The sequence below is a fragment of the Oncorhynchus mykiss genome, chromosome 10 (genome assembly GCF_057628025.1).
Source record: "Oncorhynchus mykiss isolate SJ-2025 chromosome 10, ASM5762802v1, whole genome shotgun sequence".
Classification (NCBI taxonomy): Eukaryota; Metazoa; Chordata; class Actinopteri; order Salmoniformes; family Salmonidae; genus Oncorhynchus; species Oncorhynchus mykiss.
Window position 1 is genome coordinate 31,211,173 of NC_143031.1, and position 19,541 is coordinate 31,230,713.

Here is a 19,541-nt window from a genome sequence, read left to right on the forward strand (position 1 = left end):
TCCTACTACACTGAATATTATAGCCTAAACTCAACACTGACTGAGTGATGATTTTAATGCTACAGTATTTTCAGCCCAATAAATAATTTTCCCATGCATCTTTTCTAGCCCAGTATTTGTATTCGAAGGAACAGGTAACTTTTTGTAAAACATCTGTTTGGCTACTTTTTTGTAGTGTTGATTGTAGTAAATAACTTGCTCATTCACTTACTAGGAGGTTTGAATGAGCAGTGATGAACCTCTGCATTTAGACCTATGAGCCACCCTATACCATTCAGTAGTAGGTTGTCACTGTCCATGTGTGTTCCAGAGGCTCGCAGCTAATATTTCTCACAACAAAAACAACCCTACTCGGGCCTCAGTCAGCATGTGTCCATAGAATTCCTATTTGTAATAGAAAAGAGCCATCATGGGCCCCTGTAAAATCCAACGCTGTACTGTGTCTGCAGTCTGTCAGCCCAGTTAATGTGTACATTTGTAAACTGAATACAGGGGCCCTCCTGTAGCAGAGCCAAGGGTGCTGGATAGAGGGATTATCAGGCTGTGTGACACTGAAACTTCCACCAGAGCTGAGCAGCCTGCGTGCCTGTATGTCAGAGTCCCAACTCTCAGCTGTCTCTCACACACTGTTCTGTGTCCTGCAGATTAGTGGTAACCCGATAAAGGTCATGCATAGGGCTAATGATACCATCACCTTCTGCACTCTGATCATCACTCCGCCATGACTAGACCTGCCAACACTACACAGTCTGTCCCATATCTTGCTGCACTTTGCTCACCACTCAGTCTGGACTGACAGTCCCCTAGGTCTGCTCTAACCAGTCTGTCCTCTCTGTTTTTTGTCATTCCTCTTCAGGTGTCCCCCGGTCCAACCACTACTCAATGAGATGGCAAAAAATGGGGCAGACTGCGAGCTACCTCAGAGGCGCCTATCAGCCAGAGAAAAGCACAACGGGCAGTCTGCAGGTAGCGACCGCTGAATGAACCACGAAATGACCATGACCAGTTAATGAAGTTAATGATTGTTATTGTTGACGTAACATACAGTGATGTAGGCCAAAGTATTTGTTCACCCTTACTGAAGAAAATAAAAACCAGCACAGTATAATTTGAGTTGATTTAAGCTACAGCCTAGTAGTTCATTGACTGACATGTCTTTAGAGGTGGTAAAGGTAAAACCCACTGTGTGTGTGTGTGTTTTTGAAGACTCCTTGTCGCTGAGTGAGAGGAAGCAGAGGGACCGCGAGGAGCGTGTGTCTCTGGTGTTATGGAAGAAACCGCTCGTCACGCTACACTACTTCCTGCGGGAGCTGCTCACAACCCTGAAGGACTGGATGTGGAGGTGAGACACACACTTCAGTCCTCATCTCCTCCATCGTGGAAGTGTTGAATATAAAAAGTGTTGACTACAAAGTGTTAAAATATAAAGTATTTCTGTTTCTCAGTGTGGAAACAGAGGTTATGTATTCATGAATCTCCCCAATACTGGGATCCATTGCACTATGACAGACTAAGCAAGTATACAGTTGAGCTGGTGGTGTGGAATAAGACAAAGGTCTGAGCCCACACACACACTCCCTACTGCTGTGGCCATGTTATGGCAGCCCAGCCACAGACCGACGTGGAGGCAGCAGGGTCAGAGTCTACAGTAGAAGATATAGGCTCTTTCTCAATTAGTCTTTCCTCGCTGCCTCTGTCCTGACCTTCTCTAACTGCATTGGGGGAGAAGAGCCAATGTCCCTCCCTTCGGGCCTTCTCCTTCAAAGTGTTTTGAGAAGGATGCGAGGAGAAAGGACGTGCAGACAGGAGACCTTGAAACTACCTGCTGCCCTCCTGGCTCGCTCCCCTGTAATTCATCCTGTGTGCCTGGCTCTACAGTCAGACCAAACAAACACAGGACCATTTATTAAAACAACTATGTAAGCAGGGAGTCGTTTTTGCCATTAATCTTCATTGATGTTGCTATGAAGGAAGCTAATTAGATGCACAGCCCAAATTATATTTTTACCAGCCCAGTTTAAAAAGTGTTTATAAAAATTGTATTATGAGTTCAGTTGAATAATACTCCCACACACTCCGTATCATTGCAGGCTCAATGTTGATGGTAATATAGAACCGGTTTCTGATATGAATACCTTGTCTCAAGGGTGATCCCCATGATGTTTTCACTGTTTTTAGTCACCTAATTGTCTGTTGACATGTACACGATGACATGAAGTCAATGTGCACATTGAGCCTCTTGTGGTTGTGCATGAGGACATAATGTTTATTTTCTAAATGACAAGAGGATGTGGTAAACCATAAGACAAGTAGCTTGCTGCCAGAGTAAGAGGCTGCTTAGTTCAGGATAGCACAAGTTGTTTTCATAGCAAGTGGATTGCATGGGCTCCTGAATGGCGCAGCGGTCTAAGGTACTGCCTCAGTGCTTGAGGCGTCACTACAGACACCCTGGTTTGATTCCAGACTGTATCACACCCGGCCGTGATTGGGAGTCCCATAGGGCAGCGCACAATTGGCCCAGCATCGTTTGGGTTTGGCCGGTGTAGGCCGTCATTGTAAATAAGATTTTGTTCTTATTTGACTTGCCTAGTTAAATAAAATGTAAATGGTGAGCGAGAAGTGAATATATATATATATATATATAAACAGCTAGTGTGATAAGTTATAGCACAGATAATTATTTGTAGTATCAAAAGCTTTATAAGCAGACATGAAGTTAGTGTTAGGGTAATGGTTAGGGTTGAGCTAACATGTGGACATGAAGCTAGGTGTAGGAATATGGTTAGGGTTGAGCTAACATGTGGACATGAAGCTAGGTGTAGGAATATGGTTAGGGTTGAGCTAACATGTGGACATGAAGCTAGGTGTAGGAATATGGTTAGGGTTGAGCTAACATGTGGACATGAAGCTAGGTGTAGGAATATGGTTAGGGTTGAGCTAACATGTGGACATGAAGCTAGGTGTAGGAATATGGTTAGGGTTGAGCTAACATGTGGACATGAAGCTAGGTGTAGGAATATGGTTAGGGTTGAGCTAACATGTGGACATGAAGCTTATATGTAGGAATATGGTTAGGGTTGAGCTAACATGTGGACATGAAGCTTAGATGTAGGAATATGGTTAGGGTTGAGCTAACATGTGGACATGAAGCTAGGTGTAGGAATATGGTTAGGGTTGAGCTAACATGTGGACATGAAGCTAGGTGTAGGAATATGGTTAGGGTTGAGCTAACATGTGGACATGAAGCTAGGTGTGGGAATATGGTTAGGGTTGAGCTAACATGTGGACATGAAGCTAGGTGTAGGAATATGGTTAGGGTTGAGCTAACATGTGGACATGAAGCTAGGTGTAGGAATATGGTTGGGGTTGAGTCCGCATGTTGACATGAACTCAGGGCTACTGTTAGGGTTTGCTTTATAATCTCATATCTGATTGAATTGACTTTCAAATTATTAACAGAAAACCCTCAATAGGGTCAAAAGTAGTGCACTATGTAGAGAATAAGGTGCCATTTGCTTTCCAAATGGCACCTTCCTGCAATGCAGGAAATTTAACTTGTGAATTTCCACTTTGAAATTTCAGACTTTTTATTAATCAACCCCTACAATAAAGCCATTATCCACATTTACTGTTGCTGCAGGATTATTTTCCTGCTGTAGCAAACTGGCTCAAATTAAGATATCTGTAATATCCTGTGACACAGATTAATAAGTGGGTGAAGACAGGAGAGGAAGTGAGTGTAAGTCCTTTAATATGGTTACCAAGGATCAGGGCCTTAAGTCCTCCAACAGCCCTCAGCCTCAGATGCCCACTTAAATACATTGGGATGGGATCAGCCTGTGTGCCTGCGCTACTCCAGCCACCACCTGATCTGAAATATCTTCCTCTCCTCCCTCATCCCTCCTTATCCATCCCCTTCCACTTGTTACAAAACCAATTAGCTAGCTTTCTGATTTGGCTACACTTGCTATGTCTAGGGTTCCCAGGTCTAGGTACATTGTCTGTAACCTGATTTAATATGTGCATCTATATGAGAAATCAGTGTATGCTGTTGTGTGCATGTGCCCAGGAGACGGCAACCTTACCTAGATCCAGGGCCGGCTCCACTCTCACTCGCATGGGTCGGCAGCCAAAGCAGATTATTAGTTCCAAAGTAGATAATATACACACAAAAGGAAACTACAGACAGGAATACCCAAACCAAATAGGTAACACAAAACAAACCAAGGCAGATTTCTTGCCACCTCTCTCACAGATTGACAAGCACCAATAATTGCCCACACCTGTTTGCTTATCAAGGCTTCCTGGCAGAGCACCTGACCCGTTGCTGCTGTGTGGAAGTGGTAGTGTTTACTAATGCTCCTAACACCAAGTGAGAGAGCTGGCCTTTACTCTGACACTTAAAAAGGACAGAATAAAAACGGTTCAGAAGTACTTAATTTAAAACTGCAGTAACAGAGCAAGTTAAAAACATACAAAACTGGCAGCTAAAAGACACGTGACTCACCATAGTTAGACATTCCACTCCAAACTGCTTCTTTGGCGTTATGGCAGACCGCAAACAAGCTATGGAGGTGCATGCCGCCACCTACTGTATGGGTGGCCAACTATAGAAAAAATAAAATTATTGTAGGAAGGGGGGGATCATAAAATAGCACAAACAAAAACAACATTCCAATTCAAGTCACATCGCTACACAGGCTCAAGGGCCTGTGACGGCAGAACATCCTTTGACCGGACTTCTTACAAGGCCTCGGCTATAAACTCAAAATTATTTCAATTTTCTGATTTCTTCTCTGTTTGTGCTGTACTGTTTATGACCATTGCAATAAAAGCTACAAAGTCCACCTTTTTCACATGTAATATATCAGGATCCCTTGATTGCCAGGAAACATTCACTGGTGCAGTCTCAATTACCATTGCGTCTTCAACACTACTCGCTCCTTCCACTTCTCACCGCCTCTCCGGTATCGCTTGTCGTGCAGTAGCAGAGAGGTCTATAACTTGGGTGGCTGGAGTCTTTGACAAATTTGAGTTCCTTTCTCTGACTCCACCTAGTATATAGGTCCTGGATAGCAGGAAACTTGGCCCCAGTGATGTACTGGGCCGTTCACACTACCCTCTGTGCCTTGCGGTCAGTGGCCGAGCAGTTGCCATTCCAGTCAGTGAAGCAGTCCATCAGGATGCTCTCGACGGTGCAGCTGTAGAACCTTTTGAGGATCTGAGGACCCATACCAAATCTTTTCAGTCTCCTGAGGGGGGAATAGGTTTTGTCGTGCCATCTCCCTGTCTTCATACACTTGATACAAGCCCATTTATAACTCTGGGGGGGCTTGTGCCAAGGCTCTAACTGGGTATCTCATAAAGCCTAGCTTTCCATGAAAGGGAAAGACTTATGGAAAGAAAACTATAGTACGAACAAAGTGGGTTTCCTTACTCCATCCAGGTCAGTCGACGTACAAAAGAAAATGTCCTCTCACGATCAACTGTTTATTTTCAGCAAACTTAACATGTGTAAATATTTGTATGAACATAACAAGATTCAACAACTGAGACAAACTGAACAAGTTCCACAGACATGTGACGAACAGAAATTGAATAATGTGTCCCTGAACAAAGAGGGAGTCAAAATCAAAAGTAACAGTCAGTATCTGGTGTGGCCACCAGCTGCATTAAGTACTGTAGTGCATCTCCTCCTCATGGACTGCACCAGATTTGCCAGTTCTTGCTGTGAGATGTTACCCCACTCTTCCACCAAGGCACCTGCAAGTTCCCGGACATTTCTGGGGGGAATGGCCCTAGCCCTCACCTGCCGATCCAATAGGTACCAGATGTGCTCAATGGGATTGAGATCCGGGCTTTTTGCTGGCCATGGCAGAACACTGACATTCCTGTCTTGCAGGAAATCTGGCACAGAACGAGCAGTATGGTACCCTTCCTGCAGGCTCATCCTGACATGACCCTCCAGCATGACAATGCCAGACAATGTCTTCCCTGTAACTCACAGCGTTGAGATTGCCTGCAATGACAACAAGCTCAGTCTGATGATGCTGTGATAACACCGCCCCAGACCATGACGGACCCTCCACCTCGATCCCTCTCCAGATTACAGGCCTCGGTGTAACGCTCATTCCTTTGACGATAAGCGCAAATCCGACCATTACCCCTGGTGAGACAAAACCGCGACTCGTCAGTGAAGAGCACTTTTTGCCAGTCCTGTCTGGTCCAGCGATGGTGGGTTTGTGCCCATAGGCGACATTGTTGCCGGTGATGTCTGGCGAGGACCTGCCTTACAACAGGCCTACAAGCCCTCAGTCCAGCCTCGTTCAGCCTATTGCGGACAGTCTGAGCACTGATGGAGGGATTGTGCGTTTCTGGTGTAACTCGGGCAGTTTTTGTTGCCATCCTGTACCTGTCCCGCAGGTGTGATGTTCGGATGTACCGATCCTGTGCAGGTGTTGTTACATGTGGTCTGCCACTGCGAGGATGATCAGCTGTCCGTCCTGTCTCCCTGTAACGCTGTCTTAGGCATCTCACAGTACGGCCATTACAATTTATTGCCCTGGCCACATCTGCAGTCCTCATGCCTAAGACGCGTTCAAGCAGATGAGCAGGGACCTTGGGCATCTTTCTTTTGGTGTTTTTCCAGAGTCAGTGGAAAGGCCTCTTTAGTTTCCTAAGTTTTCATAACTGTGACCTTAATTCATTGCCGACCGTCTGTCTGTAAGCTGTTAGTGTCTTAACGACCATTCCACAGGTGCATGTTCATTAATTGTTTATGGTTCATGAACAAGCATGGGAAACAGTGTTTAAACCCTTTACAATGAAGATCTGTGAAGTTATTTGGATTTTTACAATTTTAAAAATATTTTGATTATTATCTTTTAAAGACAGGGTCCTGAAAAAGGGACGTTTCTTTTTTTGCTGAGTTTATAATCTGCATCCACTTCATGCTCAACCCCAGAGAGAACTCCATTGACAGGCTTCCTGCTTCGGAAATCCATACACAAAACATTCCATTCAAAAATCTTAAAGGCACAAAGCACACTTTTCTGCAGACACAATTTTATAAAGTAATAATTTCAATAAGACCAGCTCTTTTGACTCTTACCGACGTCACCTCACCCATGATATTCCTTGTGATTTCAAACAGATCCCCCTGGTAACATTGAGCCAAAACCCTCACTCAGACTATAAAATAATCTAGGGATTTCTTAGCTTCCATCACAACTTTACTTCTTTTGTTTCCTTTCTTTTACAGAACTGTAGCCCACTAACTCATATCATCACCCAACATCAGCTTCAAATAGAAAATATGTTTCCTCCATCTTTTCCACACTTGCTTCAAGGAGCTGACTTCCTTCCACTCCAAACATTCTGGCACACCCATTTTAAAATGCCAGGTGACCTAGTTACTGAGCTGAAACACCTGCGTCAATTAACCACTTAATTAGCTGGACCTATGGAAAACAAGAAATACTTGACAATGAACACCAGCCTGCAATTGGTTGAAAATTAGGGGACAGGTCTTGAAACTGAAATGTTTGGTAAACCCACATACTATAGTTAACTGTAGAATACTATAGTACGTACTAGTATCCCTCGATCGTGTAGTGCTTACTATAGACTTTTGTAGTATACTGTAGAATACTATACTACACACTGTACTATCCCTTGATCATGATTCATGTGTAGTACTTACTTTTGAAATTTGTAGTATATTGTAGAATTCTACACGACACACTGTACTATCCCTTGATCATGATTCATGTGTAGTGCTTACTTTATAATTTTGTAATATAATGGAAATACCATACTACACACTGTAGTATCCCTTTATCATGTAGTGCTTACTTTAGAATGTTGTAGAATACTATACTACATACCCATTGTAGCATTCCTTGATCACGTAGTGCTTACTTTAGAATTGTCTGATCGATTGGACTGCTAGCTAACTTTTCGCTAGCTTTGTCGATGCTGTTTTGATTTGAACATGCTGTCCTTGGGGAGCTCATGCAGGGGATCTCCTCTGAGTTTCCCTCTCGATCGTGTAGTGCTTAGTATAGAACGTTGTAGAATACTATACTCCATACTGTAGTATCCCTTGATTGATTTTATATGACTATATGAAAACAATAAAAACACAAATGTGGATACAATGCATTTAGAAATTTGTCGAGAATAACACAAAGAAAGTTACACGTATTTCCTTTGTGGTCCAAGTTCAAACATGTTACACATTGACAGCTAACCCACATGAAAATACTATAGTATACTATGGTCTAAATAAATGACTACACTCACTGTATTGTTTTTTCAGACTTTACTGTAGCATACTGCAGTATTAACTGTAGTGTTTTTGCAGTATGCTGCACCTCTCTGATTCAGAGGGGATGGATTAAATGCAGAAGATGCATTCCGTTGTACAACTGACCAGGTATCCCCCTTTCCCTGGTGCAATGTGATATGCAAGCAATAATGCTTGGTTACAGAGAAATTGTAAATCGTATAGCGTTCTTGTGTAGAGCAATCGATATGGGTCAGAAGAGGAGCAGGACTGCACGAATAATGGAAGTAGTGAAGAATTGCAGCTCAAGAATTACTGAACGTTACTTCAGTACCATTGATGCATCAGATGTTGAGTCATAATCCGGATGATGACCAGAATAAGTTTGATGTGTTATACTTTTTATCATCCTTTAATGGAGTACTAGAAGCCTTATTGCAAATGGTCAAGAGTTTAAGAAATATGTGATTGATTTAGAGATTAGAGAGACGTGGCTTAGACCACATGTTGATTTTCTTATTCCTGTTTATTGTTCAGTCAGATCTGACAGAACAGCTGGTCAGGGTGGAGGATGCGCTACATTCATAAAGGAAGGGCTTGCACATTGTAGTATTTCTGTTCCACCTGAATATAAATGTGATGGTTGAAATCTACGGTAGGGCTAGTAATATTAAGCTGTTCAAGTTGTACAATTCTTGTCATGAACTATCTGTAGTGATGTTTGAAATATCAGGAGAATTGGGCTCTAGAGAGATGGTGCAGCGACTTTATTACACATAATAGTTTATGGGGATGCACACATACTGATGCTAATGGTATGATTGTCAAGGACATGATGGAAGCAAGAGCATTAGTGTATCTTAATGATGGATGTGGTACAAGAGTTGATGATGTTAGAGGAGTTACATCCTGCCTGGACCTCACAATGGCTTCTAATGCTGTTGCAGCCATGTGTGAATGGAAGGTAATGGATGATTCTGCTATTTGGAGTGATCATTTCCCAATTGTTTTTGTACCATGACTGGTGATGTCACTATTCCAGACAGGATAGCATTCAGAAGATGGTGCTTTCCTAAAGCGGACTGGGAAAAGTTTGGAGAACTTTGTTAAAAGTCTGTTGGATAGTTGTGTTTAGAGATTCCTGTTGATGTTTGTGCTGCCTCTTGTCACTTCTCTAATTTTGAGTGCAGGGAAGTGGGTGAGAAAATAAAGGTGGTTCCTTGGTGGACTGAAGATTGTACTTTGTCTATTCAAGAAATAAATAGGACCTATAGAGTATTACGTAGGACTTTAACTTCTGAGAATCTACTTGATTTCCAAAGGATGAGAGCTTTAGTACGTAGGGTCATTAAGTCTGTCAAGAGAAATGCATGGACACAGTTCTGCTCTACAATAGGCAGGGGTACTGAGCTGGGGAATGTTGAAGAAGATGACGACTGGAAGAAGCAAGAACACTCGGATTCCAGTTTTGGTTGATGGTGATAATCTGGCTGTATTAGATAAAGAAAAAGATGACATTTTGGGGAAGTCATTTGCTAATAAACATAGTGGGGTTACTTTGAACAAAGTGTACAAGCAACGCAGGCATGCGATTTTAAATAAGAAGAGGGATATTGTTGACTTGTCATTGGATGCTGATGTTACATTGCATGAGGTTCGATTAGCCCTTATAGACTGTGGATGTGTACAGTGTATTTGGAAAGTATTCAGGCCCCTTTACTCCACTTTTTGTTATGTCACTGCCTTATTCTAAAATGGATTAAATAGTTGTTCCCCCCTCATCAATCTACACACAGTACCCCACATTTACATAAATATTCAGAGCCTTTACTCAGTACTTTTTTGAAGCACCTTTGGCAGCGATTACAGCCTGGAGTCTTCTTGGGTATGACGCTACAAGCTTATATTTGGGGAGTTTCTCCCATTCTTCTCTGGAGATCCACTTAAGTTCTGTCAGGTTGGATGGGGAGCGTTGCTGCTCAGCTATTTTCAAGTATCTCCAGAGATGTTCGATAGGGTTCAAGTCCGGGCTCTGACTGTGCCACTCAAGGACATTCAGAGACTTGTCCCGAAGACACTCCTGCATTGTCTTGCTTAGGGTCGTTGTCCTGTTGGATGGTGAACCTTCAACCCAGTCTAAGGTCCTGTGCGCTCTGGAACGGGTTTTCGTCAAGGATCTCTCTGTACTTTGCTCCGTTCATCTTTCCCTTGATCCTGACTAGTCTCACAATCCCTGCCTCAGAAAAACATCCCCACAGAATGATGCTGGCACCACCATGATTCACCGTAGGGATGGTGCCAGGTTTCCCTCAAACGTGGTGCTTGGCATTCAGGCTAAATAGTTCAGTCTTGGTTATCATCAGACCAGAGAATCTTGTTTCTCATGGTCTGAGTCCTTTAGGTGTCTTTTGGCAAACTCAAAGCGGGCTGTCTTGTGCCTTTTACTTAGGAGTGGCTTCCGCCTGGCCACTCTACCATAAAGGCCTGTTTGGTGGAGTGCTGCAGAGATGGTTATCCTTCTGGAAGGTTATCCCATCTCCACAGAGGAACTCTTGAGCTCTTTCAGAGTGACCAGCAGGTTCTTGGTCACCTCCCTGACCAAAGCCCTTCTCCACCCGATTGCTCAGTGGCCAGCTCTAGGAAAAGTCTTGGTGGTTCCAAACTTCTTCCATTTAAGAATGATGGAGGCCACTGTGTTCTTGGGGAACTTCAATGCTGCAGACATGTTTTGGTCAAATTCTGTCTCTGAGCTCTACGGACAATTCCTTCGACTTCATGGCTTGGTTTTTGCTCTGACATTCACTGTCAACTGTGGGACCTTATATAAACAGTTAGGTGCCTTTCCAAATCATGTCCAATCAATTGAATTTACCACAGGTGGACTAATCAAGTTGTAGAAACATCTCAAGGAGTGGCGTAGTGGTCTATGGCACTGAATCACAGTGCTAGAGGCGTCACTACAGACCCTGCTTCTATCCCAGGCTGTATCACAACCGGCCGTGATCGGGAGTCCCATAGGGCGGCGCACAATTGGCCCAGCATCGCCCGAGAAAGGGGAGGGTTTGGCCGGGGTAGGCCGCCATTGTAAATAATAATTTGTTCTTAACTGTCTTGCCTAGTTAGATAAAGGTTAAATAAAAAATTATAATGGAAACAGGATGCACCTTAGCTCAGCTTCAAGTCTCATAGCAAAGGGTCTGAATACTTAGGTAAGTTCTTTCTGTTTTTTATTTTTAATACATTTGCAAACCTTTCTAAAAACCTCTTTTCGCTTTGTCATTATGGGGTATTATTAGAATATAGAATAGAATGTAACCTAACAAAATGTGGAATAAGTCGAGGGGTCTGAATACTTTCTGAACGTACTGTACAGCCCCAAGTTATGATAAATTGTGTTATGCAATGTTTAAGCATCTCCCTGATGAGGTCATAAATATTATCCAGGGTTTATTTACACTAAACAAAAATATAAATGCAACATGCAACAATTTCAACAATTTTACTGAGTTACAGTTCATATAAGGAAATCAGTCAATTTAAATAAATTCATTAAGCCCTAATCTATGGATGTCACATGACTAGGCAGGGGCGGAGCCATGGCCCACCCACTTTGGAGCCAGGTCAATCCGCTGGGCAGCCAGGCCCAGCCAATCAGAATTTGTTTTTCCCCCGAAAAGATCTTCATTACAGACACAAATACTCCTCAGTTTCGTCAACTGTCCGGGTGGTTGGTCTCAGACGATCCCGCAGGTGAAGAAGCTGGATAGGAAGGTCCTGGGCTGCCGTAGTTACACATGGTCTGCGGTTGTGAGTCCGGTTGGACGTACTGCTAAATTCTCCAAAACAACATTGGAGATAACTTATGGTAGAGAAATTAACATTAAAATGTTTGGCAACAAAGATTTTGGTGGACATTCGTGCAGTCAGCATGCCAATTGCACGCTCCTTCGAAACTTGAGACATCTGTGGCATTGTGTTGTGACAAAACTGCACATTTTAGTGGCCTTTTATTGTCCCCAGCACAAGGTGCACCTTTGTAATGATCATGCTGTTTAATCAGCTTCTTGACATGCCGCATCTTTCAGGTGGATGGATTATCTTGGCAAAGGAGAAATGCTCACTAACAGGGATGTAAACAAATTTGTGCACAAACTTTGAGAGAAATATGTTTTTTTTTGCGTGTAGACAGTTACTGGGATGTTTAGTATAGATAACACAAAACAAACAAAAGCAGGCGTAGAGGCTTTTGCCCACCTCTCTCTCACAGATTGACGATCATCACTTGGCCCCACCTGTGTGCTTATCATGGCTTCACAAGGCTTTTCTGTCAGAGCATTTGGCTTGCTGCTGCCCCCTGGGGATGGAGTGTAGAAGTGGTAGTGTAGTATCTACTAATGCTCCTAAGACCTAAACTACCTAACCTATTCTAAAACACTTCTTTCCCTCCTCCCTCACTCCTCTCTTCTTCCCTCAGGTTATGGCGGCAGAGACATTCAGTCTTGCCTCTGCTGGTGCTGGTCACCCTCTTCTCCATCGCCTACTCTGTTAAAGGAACACATCAGAAGGTGATGTGCGTGTGTGTGTGTGTGTGTGTGTGTGTGAGCAGCCCTGTCCACACATCATCAGGGGTTGCTAATTAACATCCCTAAGACTTTATAAAGCTGTTGTCTCCCAAGACCATAAGCTGAAAAAGAGTATTAAACTTAACACTCACTTACCTTCACCTGACCTATTTACCACATCATGTCCACATGCCCTATTTAATCAGTACATTAGCTGTACCACATGAACAGCTAATATGCTGAGTGCAAACACACACGTGCGCCCTGTACCAAGTTAACAACTAATGTACCACAGCAAAAGTGGCTCAAGAGATCCAAACAGAATTGCTTTAAAGCTGCAGCAATAACCATATTATTTACCATATTAGACTCTTAAGCTCTAGTCCTAAGGTGTTACTTCATTAATTCCTGATAAGCCTAAAAACAATTGGACATGGCTGGCACTTCCCACCCAGGCGTTTTACTAGGTGATGAGAGACACTGCTGCTGCTGCTGTTTTCCCGAGTTCACAGGGGTTTGCTGGGAAATAGAGTTCTTTGCCAAAAAAACTCCAGAGTGTTCCCATAATCTACACCATCACTGGCCCTTCCAGAAAACAACCTGTATGCCCATGCTTGAGGAGGAGGTGTTGGTCCATATATAATGGAGGGAGAGATGAGCAGCAGAAGATGAAGGGAGAAAGGGAGAAAGGGAGAGAGAGACGGAGAAAGGAAGAGAGAGAGGGAGAAAGGGAGAGAGAGAGGGATAAAGGAATAGAGCAAGAGAGAGAGAGCTGATGAAGAGTAGGGGAAATAAACTGGGTAAGAACTGGCTTCCTTGAAGAAGAAGAATGATTCTGTTCTTCTCTGTTTGTGTTGTTCTGAATCTGAACACTCCTACCCTACGGCCCTGTCCTCTAAACTCTCAACAACAGACACCAGCTTATATTCTCTATCTTATATTCCCACTCCCTCTCTCTCTATCACTTGCCCTCTCTCACCCGACACTCTCTGCTCCTTCTCTTTCTCTCTCTCTATAACTTGCCCTCTCTCGCCCCCTCTGCCCCCCCCCCTCTCTCACTTGCTTTCGTTCCCCCTCTCACCACTGCTCCCCCTCCCCTCTCTTTTTGTGGTGCACTTTGACTTTCTGCCTCTCACGCTTGGCACTGCCTCCTATTTCTAGAGTAGGGTGCACACACCCACCCTCCCTCCCTCCTAGTGTCTCTCCTACTTACATTTATTTCACTTTGCCTGGGTCTCTCATGGCTGACAGTCTCTCTGTCTCTCTTTGTCCTGATGTGAAGCTGACACTGTCTGTTCCCTGTGTACAGTATGTGCAACACATGGAGAAGAGGTTCCTGTGGTGTGCCTACTGGGTAGGCTTGGGTATCCTCTCATCTGTGGGACTGGGGACTGGCCTGCACACCTTCCTCCTCTACCTGGTAAGAACTCTCTAATTTACCAGGCAAATACATGCATCTACCATGTGTCCACTATGCTTAGCTTGAGCCCAAGAACGCTTTCATATTCTGTGCAATACATGTTAATGCATAATTTGAGACTCTAAGAACATGTGTATATATACCCTACAAATGCATGTTCATATTTAAATAGCATAAGAGCACCTAAGAATGTTTCACCTACCATGCAAAATCTATTCATACTCGAGTTGAAATATCCCCCATGGCTGTTTTTAAGTATATTTAAATATTTTTTGTTTCTTACTTTTGAACTCTGCATTGTTGGATAAGGGCTTGTAAGTAAGCATTTCCCTGTAAAGTCTACACTTGTTGTATTCGGTGCAAGTGACAAATAAAATGTGATTTGATTTGACGTTACTCAAGTCATTCACACTGTGTATGATGCCCATCTCAAACTCAGTGTTGATGTTTTGTGAGTTGCTGCTAAGAGACGAGAGTCTGTAATAGGCTGTAATAGGAGGTTGGAACATGGCTAAAAGTTCAAGGAGATTCCCTGTGTCTCAGAAGAGAGTGTGTGTGTTTGTGTATGTATGCGTGTGTGAACGTTTGTGTGCGTGCATGCGTAAAGTGTGTTAATGTACGCTAGTGTGTGTAGAACATTGTGGTGTTAAGATCTCCTCAGTGAAAAGGCACACACTGCGGCGGGGCAGGCGGGGCAGGCGGGCGGGTAGCAGTAGTGTTTTGACAGGCAGTCCAAAAAAGAACGAGCGCACTCAGTGACCCCACTGACTGAGTGCATGCAAGGCTAGCCAACCTTTCTCTCCTCCCTCCCTCTTTCTTTTTCTTCTCTCTCTCTCTGCTTCTCTGTCTCTCTCCACCCCTCCCTCTCCCTGTTTTGAGTGGCAGTGTGGAGCAGAGGAACAGGGTCTGTGCTGCAGATCTGGGTTCCCAAACATCTGCTAGTCTTTACCACTCCGAGAACACTATTAACACTGAGCCACCCATCTGTCATTTGGGAGCAGCATAGTCGCGGTCCCATTGCATAGCCAGTGGAGCTGAACTGGAAACTGTTAAGTGTGTCCTCCATTCTGTGTTTTTGAAAGCCAACTCTCTCTGTGCTCCCATATGTAATTTGAGAAGTTTTTATTTTGTTATTGTTTTGGGTGACCTGACTTACTTTCCAAGACGCCAGTCTGTTTTAAAGGAGGATGTCGCCATCTAATGGTATTTTGTGGTAATGGATCAGCAGTTTTTCAGTGCTGTTTGAGGAATCAGTTGAAGTTGCCTGCTTTAGAATGTGAAGCTGATTCACGCTGCTGTATTTATGGTGGCTATAGACGGGTGGGTTGTTCAGCAACACAACCGACCCGTGCGCAACTTTGGGGCAAAACAGAGGGGTTGGCTCAGGCTTACATTCAAAATTCATTATTTGACAACATGTAAACTATATTTAATTTCCAAATGTTTATTGACAACATAAATACAAATGCATCGTTACAGTTGTTGGTTAGCTAGCTAGGGAATTTGAGCCATATTAGGATAAATGTGACCTAAGTCAAAACACCTCAAAACAAAACATGGTATCAAGAACAAAATACAACTAGCTGAATCGAGCCACTAACTATTCCCCACATGGCAGCTTATTGTCATTGTTGCTTGCTATCTGATGTTCAGAATCATAACACACAGCAGTATTTCCCCCCCTGTATTCATTTAACAGCGGCGCACCGTCAGAAATTCCTTTTCGGGGTGGAAAAACGCTGTGTGTGTAAACTTAAATTACTAAAACCAGACAAAGTTTGTAGCAAAGATAATTGTTATATATATTTTTTTATAGTATAATCTTTCATTACTCGAAATCACCAAAATAAAAGCTAAAATGATGAACCAATAAAATTACTATGAATTTAGGAGTACTTTTGGCATGGATTACCGATTGGGGTCCTCATAGATTTCTTTATAATGTTTGACCATAAGAACACAGAATTAGCCATGGCAAAATACGTAGAATTGCAGGAAAATTGCTTTTACACTTCAACATTTTCTGTCAGCTCCATGACAAAATGTGTACAGTCGTGGCCAAAAGTTTTCAATCAGATGAATCAGATGAATTGCAATTAATTGCAAAGTCCCTCTTTGCCATGCAAATGAACTGAATCCCCCAAAAACATTTCCACTGCATTTCAGCCCTGCCACAAAAGGACCAGCTGACATCATGCCAGTGATTCTCTCATTAACACAGGTGTGAATGTTGACGAGGACAAGGCTGGAGATCACTCTGTCATTCTGATTGAGTTCGAATAACAGACTGGAAGCTTCAAAAGGAGGGTGGTGCTTGGAATCATTGTTCTTCCTCTGTCAACCATGGTTACCTGCAAGGAAACACGTGCCGTCATCATTGCTTTGCACAAAAAGGGCTTCACAGGCGAGGATATTGCTGCCAGTAAGATTGCACCTAAATCAACCATTTATCGGATCATCAAGATCTTCAAGGAGAGCGGTTCAATTGTTGTGAAGAAGGCTTCAGGGCACCCAAGAAAGTCCAGCAAGCGCCAGGACCGTCTCCTATAGTTGATTCAGCTGCAGGATCAGAGCACCACCAGTACAGAGCTTGCTCAGGAATGGCAGCAGGCAGGTGTGAGTGCATCTGCATGCACAGTGAGGCAAAGACTTTTGGAGGATGGCCTGGTGTCAAGAAGGGCAGCAAAGAAACCACTTCTCTCCAGGAAAAACATCAGGGACAGACTGATATTCTGCAAAAGGTACAGGGATTGGATTGCTGAGGACTGGGGTAAAGTCATTTTCTCTGATGAATCCCCTTTCTGATTGTTTGGGGCATCTGGAAAAAAGCTTGTCCGGAGAAGACAAGGTGAGCGCTACCATCAGTCCTGTGTCATGCCAACAGTAAAGCATCCTGAGACCATTCATGTGTGGGGTTGCTTCTCAGCCAAGGGAGTGGGCTCACTCAGAATTTTGCATAAGAACACAACCATGAATAAAGAATGGTACCAACACATCCTCCGAGAGCAACTTCTCCCAACCATCCAGGAACAGTTTGGTGACGAACAATTCCTTTTCCAGCATGATGGAGCACCTTGCAAAAGGGGAAAGTGATAACTAAGTGGCTCAGGGGAACAAAACATCGATATTTTGGGTCCATGCCCAGGAAACTCCCCAGACCTTAATCCCATTGAGAACGTGTGGTCAATCCTCAAGAGGTGGGTGGACAAACATAAACCCACAAATTCTGACAAACTCCAAGCGTTGATTATGCGAGAATGGGCTGCCATCAATCAGGATGTGGCCCAGAAGTTAATTGACAGCATGCCAGGGCGGATTGCAGAGGTCTTGAAAAAGAAGGGTCAACACTGCAAATATTGACTCTTTGCATCAACTTCATGTAATTGTCAATAAAAGCCTTTGGCACTTATTAAATTAATATTTGTGTCCTTCTCAAAACTTTTGGCCACGACTGTACAATTGCAAAAAACTGCTTTAAAATGGCAACATTTCCTCTCAGCTCCATGGAAAAATGTATAGAATTGCAGTTAAGTAGCCTCTTTTTGAGGCATAAAAAAGCTTTCTTATTGCTAAAAGCACACCTGCCTGATAATATGGTATGGTGCCACAGGCTATGGTAAAACATTCTTTTACAAATATGTTATTAGGCAAATTTCTTGGGTGGTTTTCTAGATTGATGGCGTCGGCAACATTTGAATTTAACAAATGTTTTAGTTAACCCTTTTACACTTTGAATCAGCCTATATGGATAGGGATAAATTGAAATATTAAATGCATAACCGTGGTAGCAATTGGAAGGGATCAGTTTCGAGATTATGGCAAAGGTGAGGACACAACAGTTCACCAGACACAAGACTGAATCCAAACATTACACTGTTGATTTAATGTGAATTTTATAGCTGCTGTACTTTTCGCCTCATTTGTTTACAACGAAATCTGAAAATTCTCTGATGATAAGAATATTCCTGTACAATGTGGGGTAGTTGGTGCAACATAAGACAATAACAAGGGTTTGAGTGAGAGGACTAACTGGTGTCTCCAAGTGACTACACACCTCTCTAAAGTGTACACTTATTAAGTAATTTCAATGCACTTTTATGACTCAAAGAAGTCTTCAACTATAAGGTGTTTTGTTGAGCTCTCCTAGCTTTGCCAATGAGGAACTGAAGAAGGCACACTTGTAGTTGTTTTATTTGGAAAACAACCGCACATCCCCTCCCCCACACAATTAATGTTGTTGTTTACGCAATCCAAAAAACGGTCCATTATAAATTACAATCTGGGTCAGGTGGGCATCATTTGAAATGCTGTTCTATTGCTAACCTAACTAGCTAAGTTATAAAATACAATATTACAGTGTTAGGCTTTCACCATGCAGTTCAGGGAAACAGATCATCATTTTGGTGCGCATAGAAAGGAGTCATGATTGCATTCAGTTCCTTGTGCCGTGACTAATTTCCTTCAAAGTAGACAAACAGGCTCATTCTGTTCAGAACAACCAAGGGTATGACGCCATGTCATCTGGAAATGTGATATGGAAGTGGGAAGTGCATATTTGGACTCATAGATGTTTTGTTTGCTTGTATGACATCAAAGGGGTATTTATTATAATCCTCAATGTCTTATCTTTCAAAATTCATAGACTCCTCTTAATTTACAGCGTTTCCCTCACTCAGACAACAAAGAAGTTGCCCAATTAGAGGGAGGAATGGAGCAACTGCTTGTCACGTAAGGTGCTCAAGTTCAGGACAGCTGTCAGTCAAAACACATACAGCAGTGTGAAGCGCAGAGGCAGAGCTCTGACGTCATGTATAGCATGTTACTGTACAGACACTGCGTTTCAATGTAGGAATTATGCCAGTCTTATAATTGTTTTGTTTTTAAAGCCCCTGTGACACCCCCTTCCTTGACCTTTGCCACTGCTGCAACAACAATAAATCTATGAGAAACACTGCATAGCCTTTTACCTATTTGCGTGCATAATTTTTGTGATATTGCGTCGGAAGATATGGATCATTGTGGGTTTGTGCTCTCCTACTCACAGATGCCTTGGTAGAACCATATACTTATGGTTAGAACACTGTTCCTTATCTGATCAATCTTGTTCTGACTACTACAGAAAATGTTCACTACTACAGGAAATCATATGTATGTCGGTTATGAGTTTTGCAATGTTCGCAATGTTTGATGGTTGCATTGACTTATTTCCCCTTTCTAGATAGTGTCTTCTACTTCACAATGGTTGATGCATCTTTCCTGCTTGGGTTCACAG

General features: G+C 43.0%; 1 protein-coding gene across 8 annotated transcripts in view; it reads left to right on the plus strand.

The window, feature by feature from the left end:
- LOC110533645 (vacuole membrane protein 1) overlaps positions 1 to 19,541 on the plus strand; it is a 106,835-nt gene that overhangs the window by 6,057 nt on the left and 81,237 nt on the right. For all 8 annotated transcript variants that reach the window (XM_021618056.3, XM_090186349.1, XM_090186351.1 and 5 more), the window contains exons 2-5: positions 857 to 966; positions 1,207 to 1,342; positions 12,762 to 12,852; positions 14,159 to 14,269. In XM_021618056.3, the coding sequence (XP_021473731.2) occupies positions 888 to 966; positions 1,207 to 1,342; positions 12,762 to 12,852; positions 14,159 to 14,269 (417 nt within the window). In that variant the 5' untranslated portion in view covers positions 857 to 887. The remainder of the gene's footprint in view (positions 1 to 856; positions 967 to 1,206; positions 1,343 to 12,761; positions 12,853 to 14,158; positions 14,270 to 19,541) is intronic.